Source organism: Papilio polytes, unplaced genomic scaffold, assembly GCF_000836215.1.
Source record: "Papilio polytes unplaced genomic scaffold, Ppol_1.0 DF823692.1, whole genome shotgun sequence".
Taxonomy (NCBI): Eukaryota; Metazoa; Arthropoda; class Insecta; order Lepidoptera; family Papilionidae; genus Papilio; species Papilio polytes.
Window position 1 is genome coordinate 320,434 of NW_013525512.1, and position 21,225 is coordinate 341,658.

At 37.2% G+C, this 21,225-nt stretch overlaps 2 protein-coding genes across 4 annotated transcripts in view; one reads left to right on the plus strand and one right to left on the minus strand.

Moving 5' to 3' along the window:
* Positions 1-10,668, plus strand: part of LOC106103997 (protein TANC2) — a 120,447-nt gene extending 109,779 nt beyond the window's left edge. For both annotated transcript variants that reach the window (XM_013283926.1, XM_013283927.1), the window contains 13 exons: positions 2,167-2,339; positions 2,675-2,819; positions 3,172-3,300; positions 4,240-4,371; positions 4,448-4,653; positions 4,757-6,203; positions 6,309-6,562; positions 6,998-7,283; positions 7,734-7,844; positions 8,372-8,529; positions 8,998-9,077; positions 9,548-9,761; positions 10,202-10,668. In XM_013283926.1, coding sequence (XP_013139380.1) covers positions 2,167-2,339; positions 2,675-2,819; positions 3,172-3,300; positions 4,240-4,371; positions 4,448-4,653; positions 4,757-6,203; positions 6,309-6,562; positions 6,998-7,283; positions 7,734-7,844; positions 8,372-8,529; positions 8,998-9,077; positions 9,548-9,761; positions 10,202-10,495 — 3,629 coding nt within the window. In that variant the 3' untranslated portion in view covers positions 10,496-10,668. The remainder of the gene's footprint in view (positions 1-2,166; positions 2,340-2,674; positions 2,820-3,171; positions 3,301-4,239; positions 4,372-4,447; positions 4,654-4,756; positions 6,204-6,308; positions 6,563-6,997; positions 7,284-7,733; positions 7,845-8,371; positions 8,530-8,997; positions 9,078-9,547; positions 9,762-10,201) is intronic.
* Positions 10,669-13,172: 2,504 nt separating this feature from the next.
* Positions 13,173-20,991, minus strand: LOC106103968. 2 transcript variants are annotated; one of them, XM_013283887.1, is made up of 14 exons: positions 20,856-20,991; positions 19,948-19,998; positions 19,547-19,765; positions 18,524-18,609; positions 18,391-18,454; positions 17,685-17,819; positions 17,124-17,234; positions 16,528-16,725; positions 15,473-15,694; positions 15,233-15,267; positions 15,106-15,166; positions 14,681-14,821; positions 14,089-14,319; positions 13,173-13,746 (listed from the first exon to the last, which is right to left on the minus strand). In XM_013283887.1, the coding sequence occupies exons 1-14, from the start codon at positions 20,889-20,891 to the stop codon at positions 13,372-13,374; spliced, it is 1,965 nt and encodes a 654-aa protein (XP_013139341.1). In that variant the 5' UTR covers positions 20,892-20,991; the 3' UTR covers positions 13,173-13,371. The 2 variants fall into 2 exon arrangements, with proteins under 2 accessions (XP_013139341.1, XP_013139342.1); XM_013283888.1 differs by lacking the exons at positions 17,124-17,234; positions 17,685-17,819 and having other exon boundaries at positions 20,856-20,988.
* Positions 20,992-21,225: the final 234 nt, after the last annotated feature.

The window sequence follows — 21,225 nt, forward strand, 5'->3', positions numbered from 1 at the left end:
AATGATCGCAACGATGTATTAGATCTTTACTTAATTTCTTATACAATCGATTTAGATAACTCATTCTTTGTTTGAAAGCTAGTGATTATTAATATTTCAATACAAAAGAAAATAAAACATAAAACGGAATTCAAACTAAAGCAATTCATAGAAGTCTTATCTCTACACTCAGAAAATATAATTAACAATAACTATCACAAAAACTTATAAAATTATAAAAATATGAATCTATATTAAATGCGAATAAAATACCAGTTTGTCAACGAACAACAGGGTTTATAAAAAGTGATGTTTTGACCATATGGTGTTGCGACGTATCGTCATTCAAGTGTATCCAACAGGCTGGGACTCAAACCCGCTCCCCTGCGTGGGAGAGACCACTTTTTGTAGAACTTCGTCCTACAGAATCCTTAATCGTGGCTATACGACAACTGGAAGTGTCCAGACATAAAGAAGATTTCATTGTTGCAAAATAAGTAAATGGTTTCATATTTTGTACATACACAATTTAGATTATATTAAAATTTAGTAATAGACATTATTTTGTATATCTAGTTAAATCATATTTTTCAAACAGAACAAACTTTCTATAGACGTACTTTTGGAGTAAATAAAAGTTTTTTTTTGTTTAACTAAAAAATCGGTTAAAAAGTCCTTTATGTCAAATGAACATCAAAAAAACATTTATCTCAAAATTGAAATTTATATTATGACTCTTCCATTGAATCAATATCAACAATTTGTCGAACCACCGAAGTAATAATTCCATTATTCATCTGCTCTCAGACAATCCTATTTATCACAATATCATATCTTTGCTCTTCAAACATATATGCGATTTGATGCGTTGAAGATAAAGATCACATCATGGAACGACTATTTCTAACAATTCCTTTCCACTACTTGGAAATAGTTACACAATGTCAACTCTTTTAAAAGGAATCATCATAATGTACTATCGCGGATATCCGCCGTGTTCCATTTCAGGAAAAATTGCCTTGTTTATTGCAAAGAGACAAACTCCACCTCTTCCTACAAATATAATATGATAATAATAAAAAAAAAACTAGCCGTGTATTACTAACCGACTTTAGTAGACACATTTATTGCATTGGTATTGGTTCCACGATTGAAGCTTTTGATTTGTTACACCACCAGTTTTCTCGACTGTACATGTTCACACTAGGAAGTCGTCATTATATTTCTAGTATCCTAGTTTTAATCAGTTTAACAAGCATTATAATTAAAAATACATAAAAGATTGAAGTTCAAAGATGGTTAAAAAACTACAATAAAGCAAATTGCAATAATTATCTGAGTAGATAACAAGTGAGAATCTAAGAAAGTAATTAAATACTAAATGTGAGATGTATCCTTTGTCCGTAACATGTTCCCAGTAAATGTCATGGGAATATTGTAGAACAAACCGATGATTGGTGTATTTTATGTTGATACTGTTCCCGTGCGGCTTCATCTTCGTGAAATTATGAAAATTTTATTTTATTGTTTACATTTGTCTAATTATCAATAGCAAATGTCAAAATGACATGACATGACAAACATTAGCAATCTTTCTTTCTTGATGTTGGCAGCAACTTATGGTCTCTTTCCCACATTAGGGTTTTTATCCAAAATATTCACCCCTAAGTTAAATGGCGTGAAAATATATAGCCTAAAGCGTGACGTAAGTGTAGGGCTTTTTATTAAAAAAGGAATTATTCAAAAATATGCTGTAATTGCTGACATCTTAGGCAACAAAAAAGTGTGTGTTTACGCTTTATTATAATAGTATAGATATAGATTTACGATTGTATACGAATTGCTGAACTTCCCTCATTGTTAGAGGTCAGTTAATCTAGAATATAGACTGTAATGTAAAATTGTTTTAAAAACATTAACAATTGTAATAATGTTACTAATATAAATGCTACAGTTTAAAGAATTTTAAAATCTCTAGCACCATTACAGTTACTTTCAGTTCCAGTTAAATAGTTAATATTTTTTTGTAAGTTATCAAAACATGTTTTATATGCAAATGTATGCAGTGCGAACCCACGCTAAAGTCTAGTACATAACCCTAAAACATCAGCATGTAGCACGTGATTGTTTTGAGTGTGAGCAGATTTTTGTCGTATATTTCTATACTAATTTTAAACAAATTTCCAGACGATGAAGGCGGTCACATCAAGCAAGGCTTCGAATCGCGACGGCAGAATGACCTGTATATGCGTCTCGGTCTACTCCTCGGGGAGAGAAGGGGACGGAATAAGTCTCGGGATAGCTGCACCTCGCTCGCTTCCCTCGACGCTCATACCCTGGCCTCTCATAACACCAGCCCGGTTTGTATACTTTCATATGCAATGTTTCATTCATCTAAACAATAGATGGCGCTTTTACTAAATAGAAAAACTTTTTGTTTATTTGCGTTAAACTCTCAAACTATTGATGCCATAAGAAAAATATATATATTGTGCTGAATGACCTGCTTATTATTGAAAGTTACACAATATTTATCTTCACGCTATATCCTTTAGAAACCAAGCAGAAACGAATTTATATTTTATATGTAAGAAGCGTACTTTTCCGTTTTATTCTTGAGTACTATACAACTCATTACCATTTTAATGGTCCTCAGTTATGTTTTGAAATATTCTATTATATATTTCATGTGTAGGTGTCAACGCTGACTGGTTCATCAGAGGTCGAGGCTGCTACGCCACTAGGCCGCGACTCGCTGGGTTCTCTCGCCTCCATGTCGCTCTCCGCGGCCAGCAACTGCTCGTCTTCCAGCCCTGGCAGTAGACGGCATTCTGTTAATGGTGAGGAAAATTTTCAATAGCCTTTACAGCAGTGTGACTTCTGTGTTAATAAGATTTTTTTTGTATTCCCTTGATCAAGGGTTAATGGAATAGAGGTCTAATACATACAAGAGATATGGACGCTTCCTGGGTATGGCGGGGCACTTTTTCCCCTTTAGATTTACCTTAAATAAGCGACACCATTTAAAGCATGTTCAAAATAAGGATGTTACATATCGAATTCTTTACATTCATAAGTAAACATTAGTTTCCACTGTGCTTTTGAAATATGATCTCAATGTTATCTAAGAAGTATTTGACAAAATCTTACAATGTTCGACAATCAGTTGATTCGATATGTTTATTTTTTCAGCATTACAAAGTCGTTCGGAAGAACTGACCCGTATGTCAAGTGGTTTCTTCAAGAACAGGAAAACCGCCGCCAGAAGGTCAGCTAGAGTTGGCAGCAGTAAATCCTCTACATCATCAGATATTAAAAAAGGTAAACGAATGTGCACTTTATTACTAACAGAATAAGGTACAATATAACTTTCCAGTTAATGTAATTCTCGAATTAATAAAGATAAGAATGTAATCAAATTATTTTTATAACATCGTTATTATAATCAATACGGGTAATTTAATTACCAAGATTTACAACCATACTTACTTATCATAATACCAGTTAACTTATTTGCATTGAAAATTTAACAACATAAGAGGCTCCAATAGGCACTCTGAGACGTTAATTGGTTACTAAGAGAAACTCTTATTTTTAGATTAGATTTGTGTGTTGAATCTATAGTCAAACTCAATGGAAATGAGAAATTATTTTTAATTATGTCATTGTCTATGGATTTTTTAGAAAAGTTTCTGTTACAATTTAAATATAAAAACTATATAAAAACAGGTCGGTTTTTAATAAAGTCTTAGTTTCTTATTTCCGTTTAATTCCATTATAAACTAAGGGAACTCTTTAATAACTAATACACGATTGTAGGTGACGACTTTGAAATCATTGAACCGTTATAAAAAGTACTTGTTATAAAAACTCGCTCCCGGAAAACCTTTTTTTCCTACATCGCAACCTGTACTGACTTTTTGCACATTGCAACTGAGACGTTGTACCTGACAAGCTTGTTAACTGATGATAATGGATTACGTTAGAAAAGCTACATCCGATCGAGTAAGACTTTTTCTAAATACAACGTTATATGTATGTTACAGAAATACAACCAATTAAAAAACTAACATCAATATTTTATGTATCTTCATAAACTAAAAGACTTAAAAAAAAACAATTATTAAATATGATAAAATTTGGCAAATCTCAACGTTTTCTTAACATTTCAATATTCCTTATTGTTATTATATAATTTTGTTCTTGTTTATTGTAACTTCATACCTTTACGTGGCATAAAATTTCTTCTTTTTTCTCCAGTACACCCGGCACCACAACTGAACTTGCGGCCTCTTTTCTTCGAGGTGCCCTCTGCAGACAGCCAGGACTGCTACTCCGGTAGACAGTGGCTCCTCAAGGATATGGAAAAGGCGTTGGAGTCTTCATCATCAGGTATTTGAAATTAAACCAGGAATAGATGTAATCCATGCTAATCAACAGTCGTTTCTATAATCTATCTTGTCTGCAGGCATCCTAATCTCCGGCAGCCCTGGTACTGGTAAGACGGCCCTCATCCTGCAGCTGGTTCAGCATTCCTGCTTTGGCAGGAACCGGAACTTCGAGTACGAAGAGCTTCGAGAACAGTCAGATTTAGGAGATATCCTGCCCGAGGACCTCGTGGAAGGAATGTTCACACACCTCTCCTCGCAAGTCGTTGCTTATCACTTCTGTCAGGTCAGCACAACAATTTAAGTCTATAATGTACGGCAACTCTGTAAATAAGCGATAAAAATCCTGGTCTTTTCTATGAAACTCACAGGTCTATTCTCCTTTTCAGGCGGACAACAACAGCACTTGCCTAGTCGGCGAATTTGTACATTCTCTAGCAGCACAACTCTGCCAAGCTCCAAGACTACAGGCTTACAGAGAATACCTCCTCAGTGAACCCCACCTCTTAGCATGTCTCTCTCTGAAGGAGTGCATCGCAGACCCCGACCTCGCCTTCATCAGGGGCATCATAGAACCCCTCACGATACTCAGAAGGAACGGCAGCATTGATTCAACAAACGGTATCATCCTTGTCGATGGTCTTTGCGAAGCGGAATACCATAGACCGGATCACGGCTACACCATCGCGACATTCCTAGCGCGACACGTCGCTGAAATGCCAACCTGGCTTAAGATTGTCGCCACTGTAAGGACCCAGTTCATCGAACTCACTAAACAGCTGCCATACACCAGGCTAAGTCTAGACGAGTCAGATAACGTCCAGAAAGATCTACTAAAGTACTTTAACGCGAGATTACAGGCAGCTCCGATCATAGAAACCAACATCAAATGCTCTACGGGAAAATCAGAAAGCGCTCACAATTCAGTCATGAAATTCGCTCAATACGTGCTCCATTTAAGTCAAGGCTCGTTCCTATTCCTTAAACTTATCCTCGACCTCCTCGAAAGGAGTCACATCGTCGTCAAATCCACCAACTATAAGGTGGTCCCGATATCACTTGCCCAAATATTCCTTCTGCAATTCAATCTCCGCTTTCCCACAGTACAGTCTTTTGAGAAAGTCACACACATCCTAAGTGTCTGCTTAGCAGCGCTATATCCTCTTACTTTGGTCGAAATATACTATTCAGTTAACTCCTTGCTAGTAGACACTTTTCTTCCATGGGATGAGTTCTGCCATAGATTCGACACCTTAACAGATTTCCTCGTCAAGAGAATTGACAACACTTACATGTTCTTCCATCCATCGTTCAGGGAATGGTTGATACGTCGAGAAGATAACGAGAGCTCAAAGTTCCTGTGCGATTTGAGAGCAGGTCACTGCAGTATCGCGTACAGACTGTCAAGGGTCCAGGCTCCCTTGGACCCAGAAAAGAGCATGGAGTTGGGTCACCATATTCTCAAAGCTCATATGTACAGGAATCTGGGCCCAGCTCAATTGGGCTTATGTCCGAGAGACTTGCAAGCTATGTTAGTGGCAACCAGTTCGGCGAACGTTGGTGAAGCGATTGCCAATTTGAGGAATATTTACACGCCGAATGTGAAAGTGTCGAGGCTGATGCTTCTGGCTGGAGGGTCACCGAACCAAGTGACGGAATGTTTGGGCAACGCGCCGTTGCTCTGTATGTACTCCTACCAAGGCATCCTGGCGATGGTTGGTTTGCTAATAGAATTTGGTGCTGACCTCGAGATGACCAACTCTCAGGGCTGCTCGGCGCTGGCTCTCGCCTGTCAGCGAGGACATACTGATGTCGCGAAAAGACTTATTGCCGCCGGTAAGTTGGCCCATTATTACATAAACCATATTGGATGAACAAATGAATGAAGAATTATTAAGTAGAGGCCTACAATAGTCTACATGACTTTTAATCCAATTCTAGGTGCATCCCTGAGTCACACAGACACGGCTGAGCAGACGCCACTTGTACATGCGGCTAAGAATGGTCACCGCGATACTGTCATCTACCTGCTGGGCTGCCAGGCGGAAGCTGCGCCCGCAGCCAGCCCCGCAGCCAGCCCCGCCAGCGCCCGCCTCGAGCACCTCGTGCCCGGCGCTCGGCACGCGCTCGTCGCCGCCGCACAGAACGGACATCTTGACATCGTCGAGTACCTTCTTGATACTGCTGAACTTATCGTAAGTCAAAAACTACTTAAACCACAACACTCAATCCTTAATTGAACCCTAAGTTGTCCCTTAGGTCTAATGGGAATCAGTATTGTAAATAAAAAAATATTAGACCGGGATACGGATGGCATAGGACTAATCATCGTGACTGTGGGAGGTTTACATCCAGTAGTGGGCGTCACATAACTGAATAGAATGAAGATAATAATAACGCGCCTTTGACTAAAACATTGCACAACTGTTTAGTCGCGCTTTGATACCTATAAGCTTTTTAGTTGTACAAATAAACAGTTGAATTGCTGCGAAACAATCGACAATCGCAACAGTTGTGCGATAGTTTAGTCAATAGTGTGGGCGTGCTCTTAAAAACTCATAAAAGTTATCAAGCGTAAGTTTTCTCAAAAGTGAGCTTAGTGGCATTAAAATAAGGTTAAAATTCTTTAGCCGGACGGCATCTGCCCGGTGACGGGGGAGACGGCGCTGACGGCGGCGTGCGGGGCGGGGACGGCGCGCGTGGCGGACGCGCTGTTAGTACGCGGCGCGACGCCGTACGCGCTGAACGCGCGGCAGCTGTCGCCGCTGGCGCTGGCCGCGCGCCACGCCCGCGCCGCGCTGCTGCTGCGCCTGCTGGACTGCGGCGCTGACGTCATGGGCTCCGACGGCAAGAACCCGCTCATACTCGCCGCCGCTGAGGGACATGATGATATTGTTGAAACATTACTTGCACATGGTAACTTATAATTTAAACTCTTATATCCGCAAAACCAAATTGCAGTTTTTTTCACTATTTGTCTTATTCGACCAAAGACTAATATAGACGAAGCATGGTAACATTTTTTTTCATCGGTACTTTCTCTGAATGGTCAGTTGTCAATTTGTCAATTTTAGCTACTCTGTATTGTGTTGACATTTAATAAAACATTTTACAAAATTATAATCTCCATCTTTTGACCTCACTCCTATTGGCAATTAATTTAAATTAACATGTGGTTTTAAGCATTGTGATTGTATGAAAAATGTTTCGAGTTAACTATGAACCATGCATCTATACAGGGTGGTTACGGTTTTGTGAAGCGGTTGATCCGTTCGTTAAGAACCACCCTGTATATTTGAATCTCTTTGTATTCGATAGATACTTTAAATTGCATCTTTTTCTTAATGATATATTGCGTTTTACCAGGAGCCGACCCGGACGCGGTAGACGCGGATGGTATTTCAGCGCTGGGCTGGGCGTGCTTGCGCGCACGCATCCCCACAGTCGTGCTTTTACTAGATAAAGGCGCATCTATAGGTAAACATTATTTTTTACAGTAAAAAAGAGCGTATTTTTTTGTCCGGCTTGAGGGACCAATTATTTCTTTAATTTTAAAATCATTTAAGGTTTTCTTACTTAATATTAAAATGCAAAAGTTTAGATGGATGGATGTTAGAGTTTGCAGCCTTAACCGCATAAAATTATTAAAACTTTCTTTTATTGTTTACATTTGTAAAATATCAAAATTACCGTTACCATAACCTTGTTTCCTTAATGTTGGCAGCTTTTAGCCTAAAGCGTGTCGTAAGTGTAGGGATTTTTATTAAAAAAAATATTCAAACATAAAAGGAAAATGATGCGTAAAAGGTGACATGATCAAAACGGGAGTGATGACTGAGATGACGTATGATAGTTATGTGGAGGACAAAAACCTACGGGAGTAGGATGAGGAGGAATACGATGATTCAAACATATGCTGTGATTGCTGACATCACGCCATGAAGTAGTACGCTATATTAGTACAGATATATGTTCCACTTTTATTGAAGTGAATTATTGTTCAGAGCTGGCAGACAGCAGCGGGCGCACGGCGCTGGCGCTGGCGTGCGGCGCGCCGGCCGAGCTGGCGGAGCTGCTGCTGGCGCGCGGCGCCTCGCTGGAGCGCGTCGACCGCAACGGCCTGCGCCCGCTGGACCGCGCCATCGGACAGCGCAACCTACCCGTAAGTACACCTTCACAGTGGTAGAGTCCACTTGAACAACGTTAAAATAAATAAAAAAAACTGGCTTGCCCAGTGCAATACCACGACAAAGAAGACAGTCGTGAAGTGGAAGCAATTCCACGTACATTCCGATGAATGTGATATTGGTGACCTAGTTTTAGACCCTTTTCCTATTCAAACTTTTTAAGAGAAATAATAAAGGGATGTCTAGTTAATGGGAAGGAAAAGTGGATTGACGTGGAGGAGACAGGAAAGGGAAATATCCTCTTTATGTGCGTCTCCTCCTCCGTCAATTAAGGGTAGGCAACGCATCTGCAATAGCGAATGTCTGGGCAGCGGTTTTTTCACCATTTCGGCGGACTTGGCCGCTTTCTCGTTTGCCACCTTATAGTATAAAGAAACTTTCATACGTTTTAACTATTTTTCTTCCCTTCTTATACAGTTTGCATTTATTTTGTATGATTGTAGGTGGTGAGCTGTTTTCTAAGGAAAGGTGCGAAGCTTGGCCCCACTACATGGGTCATGGCGTCCGGGAAACCTGAATTTATGTTAGTATATTATATTTAATAATTTATATCTTAGAAATTTGATGTAAAAACATACTTATTGCTTAAAATGAATAATTGATTCATGCTACTTTTGAAAAGGTCGTAATTTATTTAACAACTTCGCAAAAGAGGTTTTAAATTCGATAGGGTTTTTATGTATGACTTTGAAATGTATGATCAGACTAGCTTTTGCCAGCGACTCAGTCCGCCTGGGATAAAAAAAACAACAGTGACTAGCCTATGTGTCTACATCCATCCATTTAAACTTTCGCATTTATAGTATGATTTACGTTATTTTTAGTTTGATGAGTAGTACTTTCCATATTGTTAGTTTCGAATTAGCTTTCTAACGGTGAAAGTATGTTTAAAATCGGCCTAATAGTTATTGAGTTATTTCAATACATACAAAAATACATATCTTACCTCTTTATAATATAAGTATAGACTAATAAACCAAGGTATATTCGCAGGCTACTCCTTCTCAACAAGTTGTTGGAGGACGGCAACATGCTGTACCGCAAGTGCCGGCCCTCGGAAGCCGCGCACCGCTACCAGTACGCGCTGAAGAAGATCAGCCCGCTGCTGGGGGAGGACGCCGCGCCGCCGCCGGACCACGCCGCCGCCTTCCTCCAACTCAACACCAATCTCCTGCTTAACCTGTCCCGGTGTAAACGGAAGTTAAACGTAAGTATTTTGACGTATATACTTTTTATTTAAAAGTTTAGGTAATTATTTTTTTATGTACAAGTATTGCGAATATTACATGGTATTACTAACGCTTTTAATATATCTATACTGATATTATAAAGACGAAACATTTATATTTTTGTATGTATTGAAATAACTCAAAAACTACTGAATCGATTTCAAAACTTCTATAATTATTAAAAATCTACGTTTTCAGGGAGTAACATAGACCGTATTTTTACGTATTTTTTCATTTCACGCGGACTATAATGAGCTAATATAGAACACTAGCCGTACTAATAACTATATATTTTTTTATTTATTTAACAATTTATGTCATTCACAGTATGTTAGATACTCGTAATTATTTCTACATTTTGTTAGTGTGCATTAATATGTTAAAAAACTATTTTTATAACTTCATACGTTTATTTCAGGAACCATCAGAAGCACTGGATTTAGCGGCGCGTGCATCGATCCTTAGACCTAATGCATTCGAATGCGCGTACGCAATGGCCCGAGCTATATTAGCCCTAAACAAGCCCTCAGAGGCCCTCCCCCACGCCCGGCGGGCCCTCCTCCTCGCCCCGCCCACTGACATGTCCGCTGTGAGAACACTAAAAGCCCTACAACAAGAAATACTAACAAGGATTAACACAGGATCTATTAGTTTAAACGGAGATACTCGTTCTATGAGGAATTACGACAGCATCAGCCTTAATATGCCTTAATTTTTATTGTACAATTTGACAGTTTCATGTACGTGTACAATTTAATACTCTCATGTAAGTGTACAATTTGACACTCTCATGTAAGTGTACAATTTGACACTCTCATGTAAGTGTACAATTTGAAACTCTCATGTAAGTGTACAATTTCGCCGACCCTACGGGAGTAGGATAAGGCAGGGGAGATGATGTAAGTGTACAATTTGACACTCTCATGTAAGTGTACAATTTGAAACTCTCATGTAAGTGTACAATTTGACACTCTCATGTAAGTGTACAATTTGACACTCTCATGTAAGTGTACAATTTGACACTCTCATGTAAGTGTACAATTCGACACTCTCATGTAAGTGTACAATTTGACACTCTCATGTAAGTGTACAATTTGACACTTTCATGTTGTTCTTTTGAAAGAGAATGTAATCGATGAAATTCGTCTATATTTAAAGTACAAAATGTATTAAAACAACTGTTAAATCCTACATGACTTAATTCTATGAGCTTTAGATTATGTTGTAAGTAAACCTTGTGTTTCTATGAATTAATTCAAATGTATTATTGAATTTTTTATACAAATAAATTAATTAGATCAAAGGAAATATTCTAAATTAATTTCAGCGTTCATTTTAGAGAATTATAACCCTATTTACTTATATATTTATTTATAGACTTACTGTTGTATTTTATACAAGTTTTAGCACGTTTCGTAATTAACTACTTATTCATAATATTGTTTTATAACTCTAAGGAAAGAAACACTTGCGAGATAACATGACAATTTGGTTGTTGGACAGTTGTGTACAAGTGTACAAGCGGTTGAACATCGTATACAAGTGTACAAGTGATTGAACACTGTATACAAGTGTACAAGTGATTGAACACTGTATACAAATGTACAAAGTAGTTGAACACTGTATACAAGTGTACAAAGTAGTTGAACACTGTATACTAGTGTACAAATGGTTGAACACTGTATACAAGTGTACAATTGGTTGAACACTGTATACAAGTGTACAAATGGTTGAACACTGTATACAAGTGTACAAATGGTTGAACACTGTATACAAGTGTACAAATGGTTGAACACTGTATACAAGTGTACAATTGGTTGAACACTGTAACAAGTGTACAATTGGTTGAACACTGTATACAAGTGTACAAATGGTTGAACACTGTATACAAGTGTACAATTGGTTGAACACTGTATACAAGTGTACAATTGGTTGAACACTGTATACAAGTGTACAAAATAGTTGTACCGTGAAATAAGTAATGACAGTAATGGTTTAACCTTATTGCAGGTTGTTAACAATGACGTATATGGACTAAGTGTCATGTTATTTCGGTGGTGTTGTATTTAGCTTGTGATTTCTTAATTTTGTATACTATGTGATGAATGCACTATGTAAATATATAATCTTTAGTATTAATGTAATCAGAATGTATTATAATGTTGACTCGAATACATTTCTATAATTTTTTTAACTTGCCATTTTTATACAAATGCTTTAAAATCAGTTCATATGTTTAGTAATAACTATGATTTTAAAAAGTGCCTTTTTATTACATTTTCGGTACCTATACGTATTATTTTTGATTGTTATTTTGTTTAGGTTAGAAGAAACTTTTGAGTTAAACTCGAGTGCCCATTTTCTTGCTTTGTTCTTAATTTATTTAAAAATGTATTCATTGTTTTATAATCGATGTTTTTGGACGTTTTGAAAAAAATCAAAAGTTTTTATTATAATTGAAAATTGGTTTTAGAACGTTTGATGTAAAAGTATTTATTATGAAAAATATACGATTTGTAATATGAAATTGATGGATATTGAGTGAATATTTTTACTATTAGTTTTATAGTAATATTAATAAGAGATTGGAAGTTTTTTTGAAGGAACAAAATTGATGTAACATTGGACATAGAAGACTGAGGATGTTTTTGATACAGATTGTAACAATAAATGTAAGAATACAATTACTGTGAAAATTTTGTATACATAATTATAAATATATTAAAATATTGCTTCTAGTTTTGTTTTTGAATACTACCCTCTCCCGAAAAAAAGTAATTAAAAAGCTATCCAGCTAATAAAAAAATAGACTTTTTTGTGTATACTAAATCATCACCAACTCCACTATCCGTTTCCAATAAGGGGCACGGAGCCTACCCTAAATAAGGGGTGGCCATAGTCAACCACGCTGGCCCTGTACGGGTTGTTTGAATATGGTTTGGGTTTATTAATTGAGGCACGCAAAATCCGTTTAAAATAAACGAGATACAAAACCTAACATGGTGTATAGATCTGAATGTTGGGCAATAAATGGGACGGATGAAAGGAAACTACATGTAGCGGAACTACGAATGGATAAAATACGAAATGAGTATATTAGAGTAAGTTTGAGAATAGCTCAGTGGTTGAATCAAGGAGCTAAAGGTTAGCATGGTATGGGCATGTTAGAGGTACGAATCGCATGTTACAAGGAGAACGTTAGTTATGAGTGTGGTATACTGGTAGAGGTAGACCTAGAAATAGATGGATGGATTGCATGAAACGTGACATGATCAAAGAAATGATGACTGATGACGCAAGATAATTATTTAGAGGGCGCAATCCCGGTGCTAAGGAAGTAAGATAAGGTAGGGAAAAAAAACACGAAAATACTAAACCAAAATTTATTACCAATAAACTTATATAGTATATTAGAGAGATAATTCTTACACAGTTTATTTACCTAAAAAGTTAAGAAACGTAAACTATTTGACCTCTCAACACGATTTTACCTGAGTTCGTATTGACAAAGCATTTGTAAAAAAACATTATCATTTTTCAATATATTTAAAAATAGCTACCATAACACGTTTTTTTTTTATTTAATAATCATTGTATCGGAGATCCACGCCATATCCCATCATTATTGTACGGCCTCCCTTTCATTCTTTGATATACAGGAAGAAGAATTAAGGGCTTTTCCACTGGCGGCGTAGGTTTAACATCTATCACTCTCACTACAGGCTCGTCTTGAGAACTCAGAAACCCGTAATTAAATAAATATCTTTGATGGTTTACTGTTCTCACACTATCTGGAGATATATGAGGTATTTGTCCAGGTAAAAATACATGTTGGAAACGACGCAGTAGTTCTTCTAATGTGGCGTTACTGATTTCTTGGTGATAACCAGGTAGGGTAGTTGTTAACTCGGAGAATATTCTCTTGCAGTTCTCGCCTCGTCTTCTTTTTGATATGGGACATGTCTAGAAAGAAATAAGCAATGTTAAAGAGGAATCATTCAGTTACTACCAAAAATGGCTGACATCATAAAATGGCGGTTGGCATAATTTTTCACAAACAACATGGATATCAAATGAAAGCACTTGAGGAGCGGAATAAAGAACATTATGCTAAATCAAAGATGGCCGCCATTACGCTACCAATGACCAAGCTAATAAAAGAAATTGATATTTTAAGACATAAACAGTCCTTAAAACTATACACTTTAGCATGATGACCCTTAGTGTTATAGTCTGTTACCAAATCTACACTAAGTGATCTCTTAAGCAGTATATAAAGGTGTTTTATTTTTGTAATGAACTCACAGCAAGCATTGTGTCGAGTACATTGAGCAGTTTGTTGGGCGCGCTGCAATGTTGCGCGTATAGCGGCCCTGCATTGTACGCCGCGCTGTACGCGCCGCGCATCGGATACCACACGCCTTGACAAAACTCACGCAAACGTTCCTTTAGCTTGAAATAATCTATGAAGTTATATTTGTTGAGAATGTCCATCTTGTTCATGAGACACGTCGTTGAAGGTGTTTCTTCTTCGCACTGTTGGATAAATATTTATTAAATACTGACAGGGAATATAAAAATCCTACTAATATTGCGGAAAATTTAAATTAGTTTGACAGATATCACTTTTGTTTTTAACTAGCAAACAATCATTTATGTAACTTTGCAATTAAAGACATATAATTACATATGACATTTAGAAATAAACATTTCTTTTCGTTTAGGAAAGTTTTAGTGTCGACAATAATGCAAATATATTTGTTTTCAAAGTTATTGATAGCCTTTTAAAATGTCAAATTGGTTTGAATATTCATTTCTATTAAATTTTACTGTAACATTTGACTTGGCATGTCATTAACAAGAGTACTCATTAGTCACACGTGCCAACTGCTCTTACCTTCCTGCCGTCAGTCCAGCCTCGCTTGAGCGCCGGCGTCTCCGGCGCGTGTTCGATGCGAGCTACGGACTCCACTCCGCATTCCTTTAACGTCTTCATGTCAACGAAATCCGGTACATTGCATAATTGACGACGTTTTCGCTACAATATTAAAATTAATTTAAATATAACCTATTTTGACGTTATATTCTTACTAGTTTTCGCCCGCGACTCCGTCTGAATTAATATCCAACGAACCTAATATCTATTTAGACTTTCTCATTAATATTAATCTTACTCATGTTTTTGCCTAAACTGTTGAATGTATTTCAATTAAATTTGCCATAGATATATAGCATAATAAAGAAGATGAAGAAGATCCTTTTGTTTTATTTTTAATTCTACGATGGCGAAAACTCGTTAGTAACAAAAAAATACATACTCACCGGTCTGAATTTAGATGAACTAATTTGACAAGTTATATTGTTCTGTAATCCACTGGAATGCCTGAAAAGATAAATATGTTGTCAATAAGAATAAATATAACATAATAGAGAATTAAACAGTACTTACTTGCAAGGATCGTCCTTTTTAGCATCGGGACAATTCTGCAATAGAAAATACAGATGCTTTAAGCATATGTTGCAGAAACAAATTTTAAACATTTAAAAGCAAAAATAAATAAAACCACAATTTTAAAGATTGAACCGAGTCTGTATCTGACAAAAGATAGCAATATACAACCATCTCTTTCTATTTTAAAATAAGATATAACAATTTTATTACACTTTTCGACAACATTTTACTCCATACCTCAGTGAGTACATCCAATACACAAGCCAGCACTTTGTTAATCTCACAATCCGCCTCGTAAGTGGCGAGTTTAGTAAGACAGTGCGAGTCCACGCGCGCCTTCGCCCGAAGCCAGTGGCCGTCCACTGTCATATTGTCCAATAGCCGCGACAGCGCCAGCGTGTCTACTGCGCCCGATGTTACTATGCCTAGCTTGCTGAATATACATGTCTCTATCTCGCACTATATGAAAGAAAGAGAGACACAACATTCACACGGTCTTGGTTTGACTCTACAGTAGTGGACGCCTTTAAAATCCCCTTTTTAGCCTTTTCTTGCAAGGAAAAGTGGGAAGAAATAGTGGATTTGACGGAGTTGGTACATAGGAAGGGGAAATATACTTTTTTCTGTACGTCCTCTCCTCTGTTGAAATATGACAAGATTTATTAATATAGTTACTAATCACTGAAAGTTTTCAAGTCACAGAAAATGTGAAATTAGATGGATGTTTGTTAGAATTTGTAGCCTAAACTGCTGAAAGGATCTTGAAATTTAGCATAGATGTAAAGGATAGTCTAGAAGAATACATAGGCTACTTACTTTTGTTTTTTTTTTATATTACGTAAGGTGCGAGCACGCGGCCACCTGAATCCGCCAAAATGGCGAAGCGAACGCTGCCTATAGACATCCGCAATTGCAGATGCGTTGCCTAACCTTATCCGACGGAGGAGGAGACGCACATAAAGAGGATATTTCCCCTTCCTATGCATTTCCTCCATCGTCAAATCCACTTCCCTTTCCCATCCTCTTCTTATAAGATAAGGGTGGTAAAGAGAAAGGGAAATTAGGCCTCCGGCACCACACTCATCAGACGAAACACGGAATTGTTTCCATTTGACGCCTGTCTTCTGTGTGGTCGTGGTATTACTGGGGGCGTGTCGGCCCTGCAGTGCTAAGATGTTAAAGCGAGCACTACCACTGTTGGTTGTTACGCGTCTAGTTAGTAAACAAATCAAGAATACAGAATTTCTGTTGAAAGCGAAAAGATTACTATTATTCAGACAAATAATACTTACAGAATGGGGTACGATTTTAACATCTGTCACTTTAGGCTCCTTGTCATCAGTTTCCGGTGGGTCGGTGACAACCCGGCGCGGCTCGTTGATGACCAGCCTGTCATGTCGGTGCCAGGCGAGCTGGAAGGCGCACTCCTCGCGCCACTCCGGTAATATGAACTCTCTCATGTCGCAACAATCGAGAGGGTCGTTGACGGCCTACGAATGTTTTAGACATTTTAAACAGGAATTTTAAAAGAAATCAGATAAAAGCTTTTGTGAATGTTTTGCTTTTAAAATATTTTTAAATTAGACAAGTTCGTGACGTCATTTATTATTCGATAAAAAATCGTTGGTATCATATCCAAAGATTCATAAGTTTACAAATTGTTTTCAGTTTCCAACAATTTTTGCGTCAATGATCGTTGCAGTCACGTTCAGTGTTTGTTACAGGCCAGATAAATTTGCCCTACTATACACATGCTTTACAGGCACAGATCTCTATAAATGGATAGGTTACAAACTGTGATATTTAGTGTATTTGATTTTGGTGTCGATAAATGTCTTTCACAAATAATCGCCTATCTATTAATGTATGTCTATGTTGATAAACTAACTTCGTTCTCCTCTATTCCACCGAAGCCAGTGTTCGTGGCTGGCGGCGCGCGAGATCTTACTGGAATGTAGTGAGATATTGATGCACGGAGATTATTCGAAGACATCGGTCTCTGAAAACAAAAATCCACTCACATTCTACTGAAACGACATTTAAATATGTAGATGACAATGTCAAAATTAAATTCCAAATTCAAAAGTTTTGACGTCTTAAACCGCTTTATTATCGTCAAATATCTAAGTCTAGTCTTAATTGAACGCTAAGGGTTCTGACTCACACTAAGGAAAAGATAGATAACAATAGCTACAACTCAAAAGTTTCCCTTAATGACTTGTTAACTTTTTTGCGTATTATAACTTAATTTTAGAGCGTGCGTACACCTTTGATTGAACTATCGCACAACTGTTTAGTCTAGCTTTGATTCCTATAAGCTTATATGGAGGTGCGTTACTCGTTAGTTGTGCAACTAAACAGTTGAGCTGCGAAACAATCGACAATCGCACGACAGTCGTGTTACTCGTATTTAGAAAGGTGTCAGCTGTTAATTCATACAGAAACTTACTAAGTGTTCGGATGTGAAATGTGCGTCAATCTGAGGGTCATGCAAGTGGTAGAGCACGAAGGTATCGAACCCACATTCTTTTAGTACCGTGGAGTTGAAAAACTGCGGTAGTTCACAGCATTTCGTGCTAAAGTACTGAAAATAAAAAGAATAAATCAAATTTCAATTTGTAGGCTTGATTGTGCCCAGACCATTGACCTTTATAATTCTTGTCAGTAACTGTTGATCATTTTAATCGTTATAACTCTGTATACAGGGTGGACTTAAAGTCATAGATCAAAGTAGTTTTATTTAACTATAACTTTTTTTTATAATACAAGGTGGCGAACGAGCAAGCGGCCACTTGAATCGACGGCAATGGCAAGCGACCGCTGCCCATAAACATCCGCAATTGCAGATGCGTTGCCAACCCTTAATTGACAGAAGACGAGATGCACATAAAGAGGATATTTCCCCTTTCTAAGCATCTCCTCCACCGTCAAATCCTCTTTTCCTTTCCATCCCTTCCTCTTGTTAAGTAAGGGGTGGAAAGGTAAAGGGACTAATCAGACGAAACGCGGAATTGCTTCGACTTCAAGCCTGTTTTCTGTGTGGTCGTGGTATTACTATACCGGGCGAGCCGGCCCATTCGTGTGAGGATGTTAAAGCAGGCTCTACCACTATTAACGCACACCTGTATATACTAAAAAGTATTTAATATACTCACATGCTCCAAGAACCATTTCGGACGGCGTTCTTTTTGTAAATTCTGTTGTAGATTCATGTAACGACTGAAAATTTAAATTTTTACATTTGAACTTTCTTATGATTAATCAATATTAATATAATTATATATTTACCTTTGTGAAAACATGTATTTACTACCAGCTAGTGCTGACACCGGGTTGCAACCGTCTTCCTTAGCCCATTTGTTGTCAGGACAATTCTGTCAAAATAACACATTCCTATACTATTATAAAAAGGAAACATTTGTATTTTTGTATGTATTGAAATAACTCAAAAACTACTGTACCGATTGAAATTCTTTCACCGTTAGATAGGTAATTTATCTGTGAGTAACATGGGCTATGTTTTTTTTATTAATTTTTAATTTCACACGGGCGAAGTCGCGAGTAACAGCTAGTATTTTATAAAAATATATTTAAAAATGTTATTCCCTAATTATCCATCTGAACCTTCTGAGTTTCACGAAAGATTTGGCGAAAACTTAGGTTGGTGCGTAATTTCTTAAGGGATTAGAAGTCGTTAAATTGTTTAAATTATCGTTTGCCATTACTTTAAGCGCAAATTAAAAAACGGCCCAACTCACGCTTTTATCCTCCGGTGATGGCACCAACTAGTCTCAGACACTTCAAGGGTTCTTCTTCAGGGCGAATATAAGTTAACTTTTGTTCGCGGTCACGTCGCGTCTCGCACTGCTGGCCAGGGCGGGGGGCGCTGGGAGCGTTGTGGCTGCTTCGTGCCTCGGCGACGGAGATGTCGACGGGTTCAAAAATATTAAAGTGTCGCTATTGTTGTTAAATTTTGAGGCGCGAGGTGACCACGTACAAAAGCTAACTCGCCCTGAAGGATCCCCCGAAGGGTCTGATACTAGTCGTTGCCATCACCGGAGGATAAAAGCGTGAGTTGAGGCGTTTTTAATGTTCGCTTAAAGATTAAAAGTCGTAGAGATTAGGTGCAATCCATGGGGGTCGCCAAATGGGATGGCAGAGTGGACAGCTGCCAGACAACAAAAATGTAAAATAGATAGATTTTACCACACTATTTTGATGGTAGTTACCCCCTATCCAAATCTAACCTCGAAAGCAATGAAATTCTAAAAGTTTAATAAAAAATACCTTTAAAATGTAGACTATATTTACCTCCATTAGATTATCGACTACGCAATGCAATAGTGCTTGTCCGGGGCATGTGTTCGTGTACCGCCGAGTGCGGTTGCCATAGCATATGTCTAGTGCCGCTCGTCCCGCGTCGTGCCATTCTAAAGGCAGAAGATTGTCTAAGACACTAGAGAACTGCTCTCTAGGAGGTAAAGTGTCTGAAAGACCGAGCTTCTCGTTCACGCAGTTCCATTGGTGGCACTGAAAAGATATAGTTGAAGACGTTTATTCCCTACCCATTTTAGTGATATGTCAGCAGACTTTAATTCACTTACCACTTAGGATTACATACATATGATAAACTGTTTTAAATGTTTTTAGCAAATTACATTAAAGAGAGATTTTACTGCTAATAATTACTAAAAAACTAATTCAGTACTTACCAAACGAGAATTTCTTAAATAGGACTTTCCGAAACTAACTTGTGCAAAAGCCTGTAAACATTAGAATCAAGAATTTTAAAATTGTACCTAGAGCGTCAAAATTTTAAATTTCATAAAAATATGCTGTCGCCATCGACATTGTCTGCGCGGAATTAAAAATAAAACTTAGTAGCCTATGTATTCTTGCAGAATTTCTTCTACATCTATGTCGAATTTTAGTGAAATCCATTGAACCATTCTGAACATAGTAACAAACATAAATCCGTCCATCTAAACTCTCACAGTATATAAGAATTAAGATGTATATGACGTTTATCTAATATCGTTAAGTTTTGCAACATTAAGTGATAAATTAAGATACACGTCCCTTGAGCCCATTCTTATTGCTTATCTCTGCATTGTATAAATCATATCATTTGTATGGAAACATTAAACAATAAAGTAAATGAACTTTGAACTGGCAAACTGTTATCTCCTTAAAAACGTATTCCAATTAACCAAATATGCCAGTATCAAAATAATAATAAATGGATTTAAAAAAATACAGTTAAAATATATCAAAAATAATCTAAATCTACACTAATATTAAAAAGAAGAAAGATTTGTATGTATTGAAATAACTCTAAAACTGGTCCGATTTAAAAAAAATCTTCCCCCTTTTAAAAAGCTACACTATCAGTAACATAGGTTATGTTTTTTACTATTCCTTAATTTCTAAATCACGAAGTCCGAAGAAACAGCTAGTAATATATCAAGGAAGACAAAAATCACGAATAATCTTTCTTTTTTTATTACTAAAACTTTTAAGTTATAAAAAGAATTAAAAAAAAACGGTCACTAATATCAATAGGTAATTTGTTGTTTTAATTTTATGTTAGTTTTACATTTTATTTAAAATAAATACTTACATATTGAAACAAAGCGCAGATGAGCAAAATGCGCATGTTTGCGAACTGAAGATCCGCTGTCAACTGTCTTGAGATAACGACGGCCCCGCGCTCTGCAGGTCAGCGGGTCTGATAACTTTTTAAACACGCGGATATTAATAAAGACAATGTTGGATATCGTAATTCAATATGACGCTTTGAGATTACTTTATGGACAAGCATATTTCGTACAATTAATATAGTGCCTAGTATAAGCATCTAAGATCGACTTGACCTAATCTACATATATTTTTTTAATAATATAAGGTGGCAAGCGGCCACCTGAATTCACCGAAATAGAAAGCGATCGCTGCCCATAAACATCTGCAATTGTAGATGCGTTGCCTACCCT

Coding starts and splice junctions, on each gene's coding strand:
- LOC106103968 (XM_013283887.1), bottom strand. CDS start 20,891: ATGCGCATTTTGCTCATCTGCGCTTTGTTTCAATAT. Junction 14,320..14,680: donor GCTGGACTGACGGCAGGAAG/GTAAGAGCAGTT, acceptor TTTATCCAACAG/TGCGAAGAAGAAACACCTTC. Junction 13,747..14,088: donor TACTCGACACAATGCTTGCT/GTGAGTTCATTA, acceptor ATTTCTTTCTAG/ACATGTCCCATATCAAAAAG.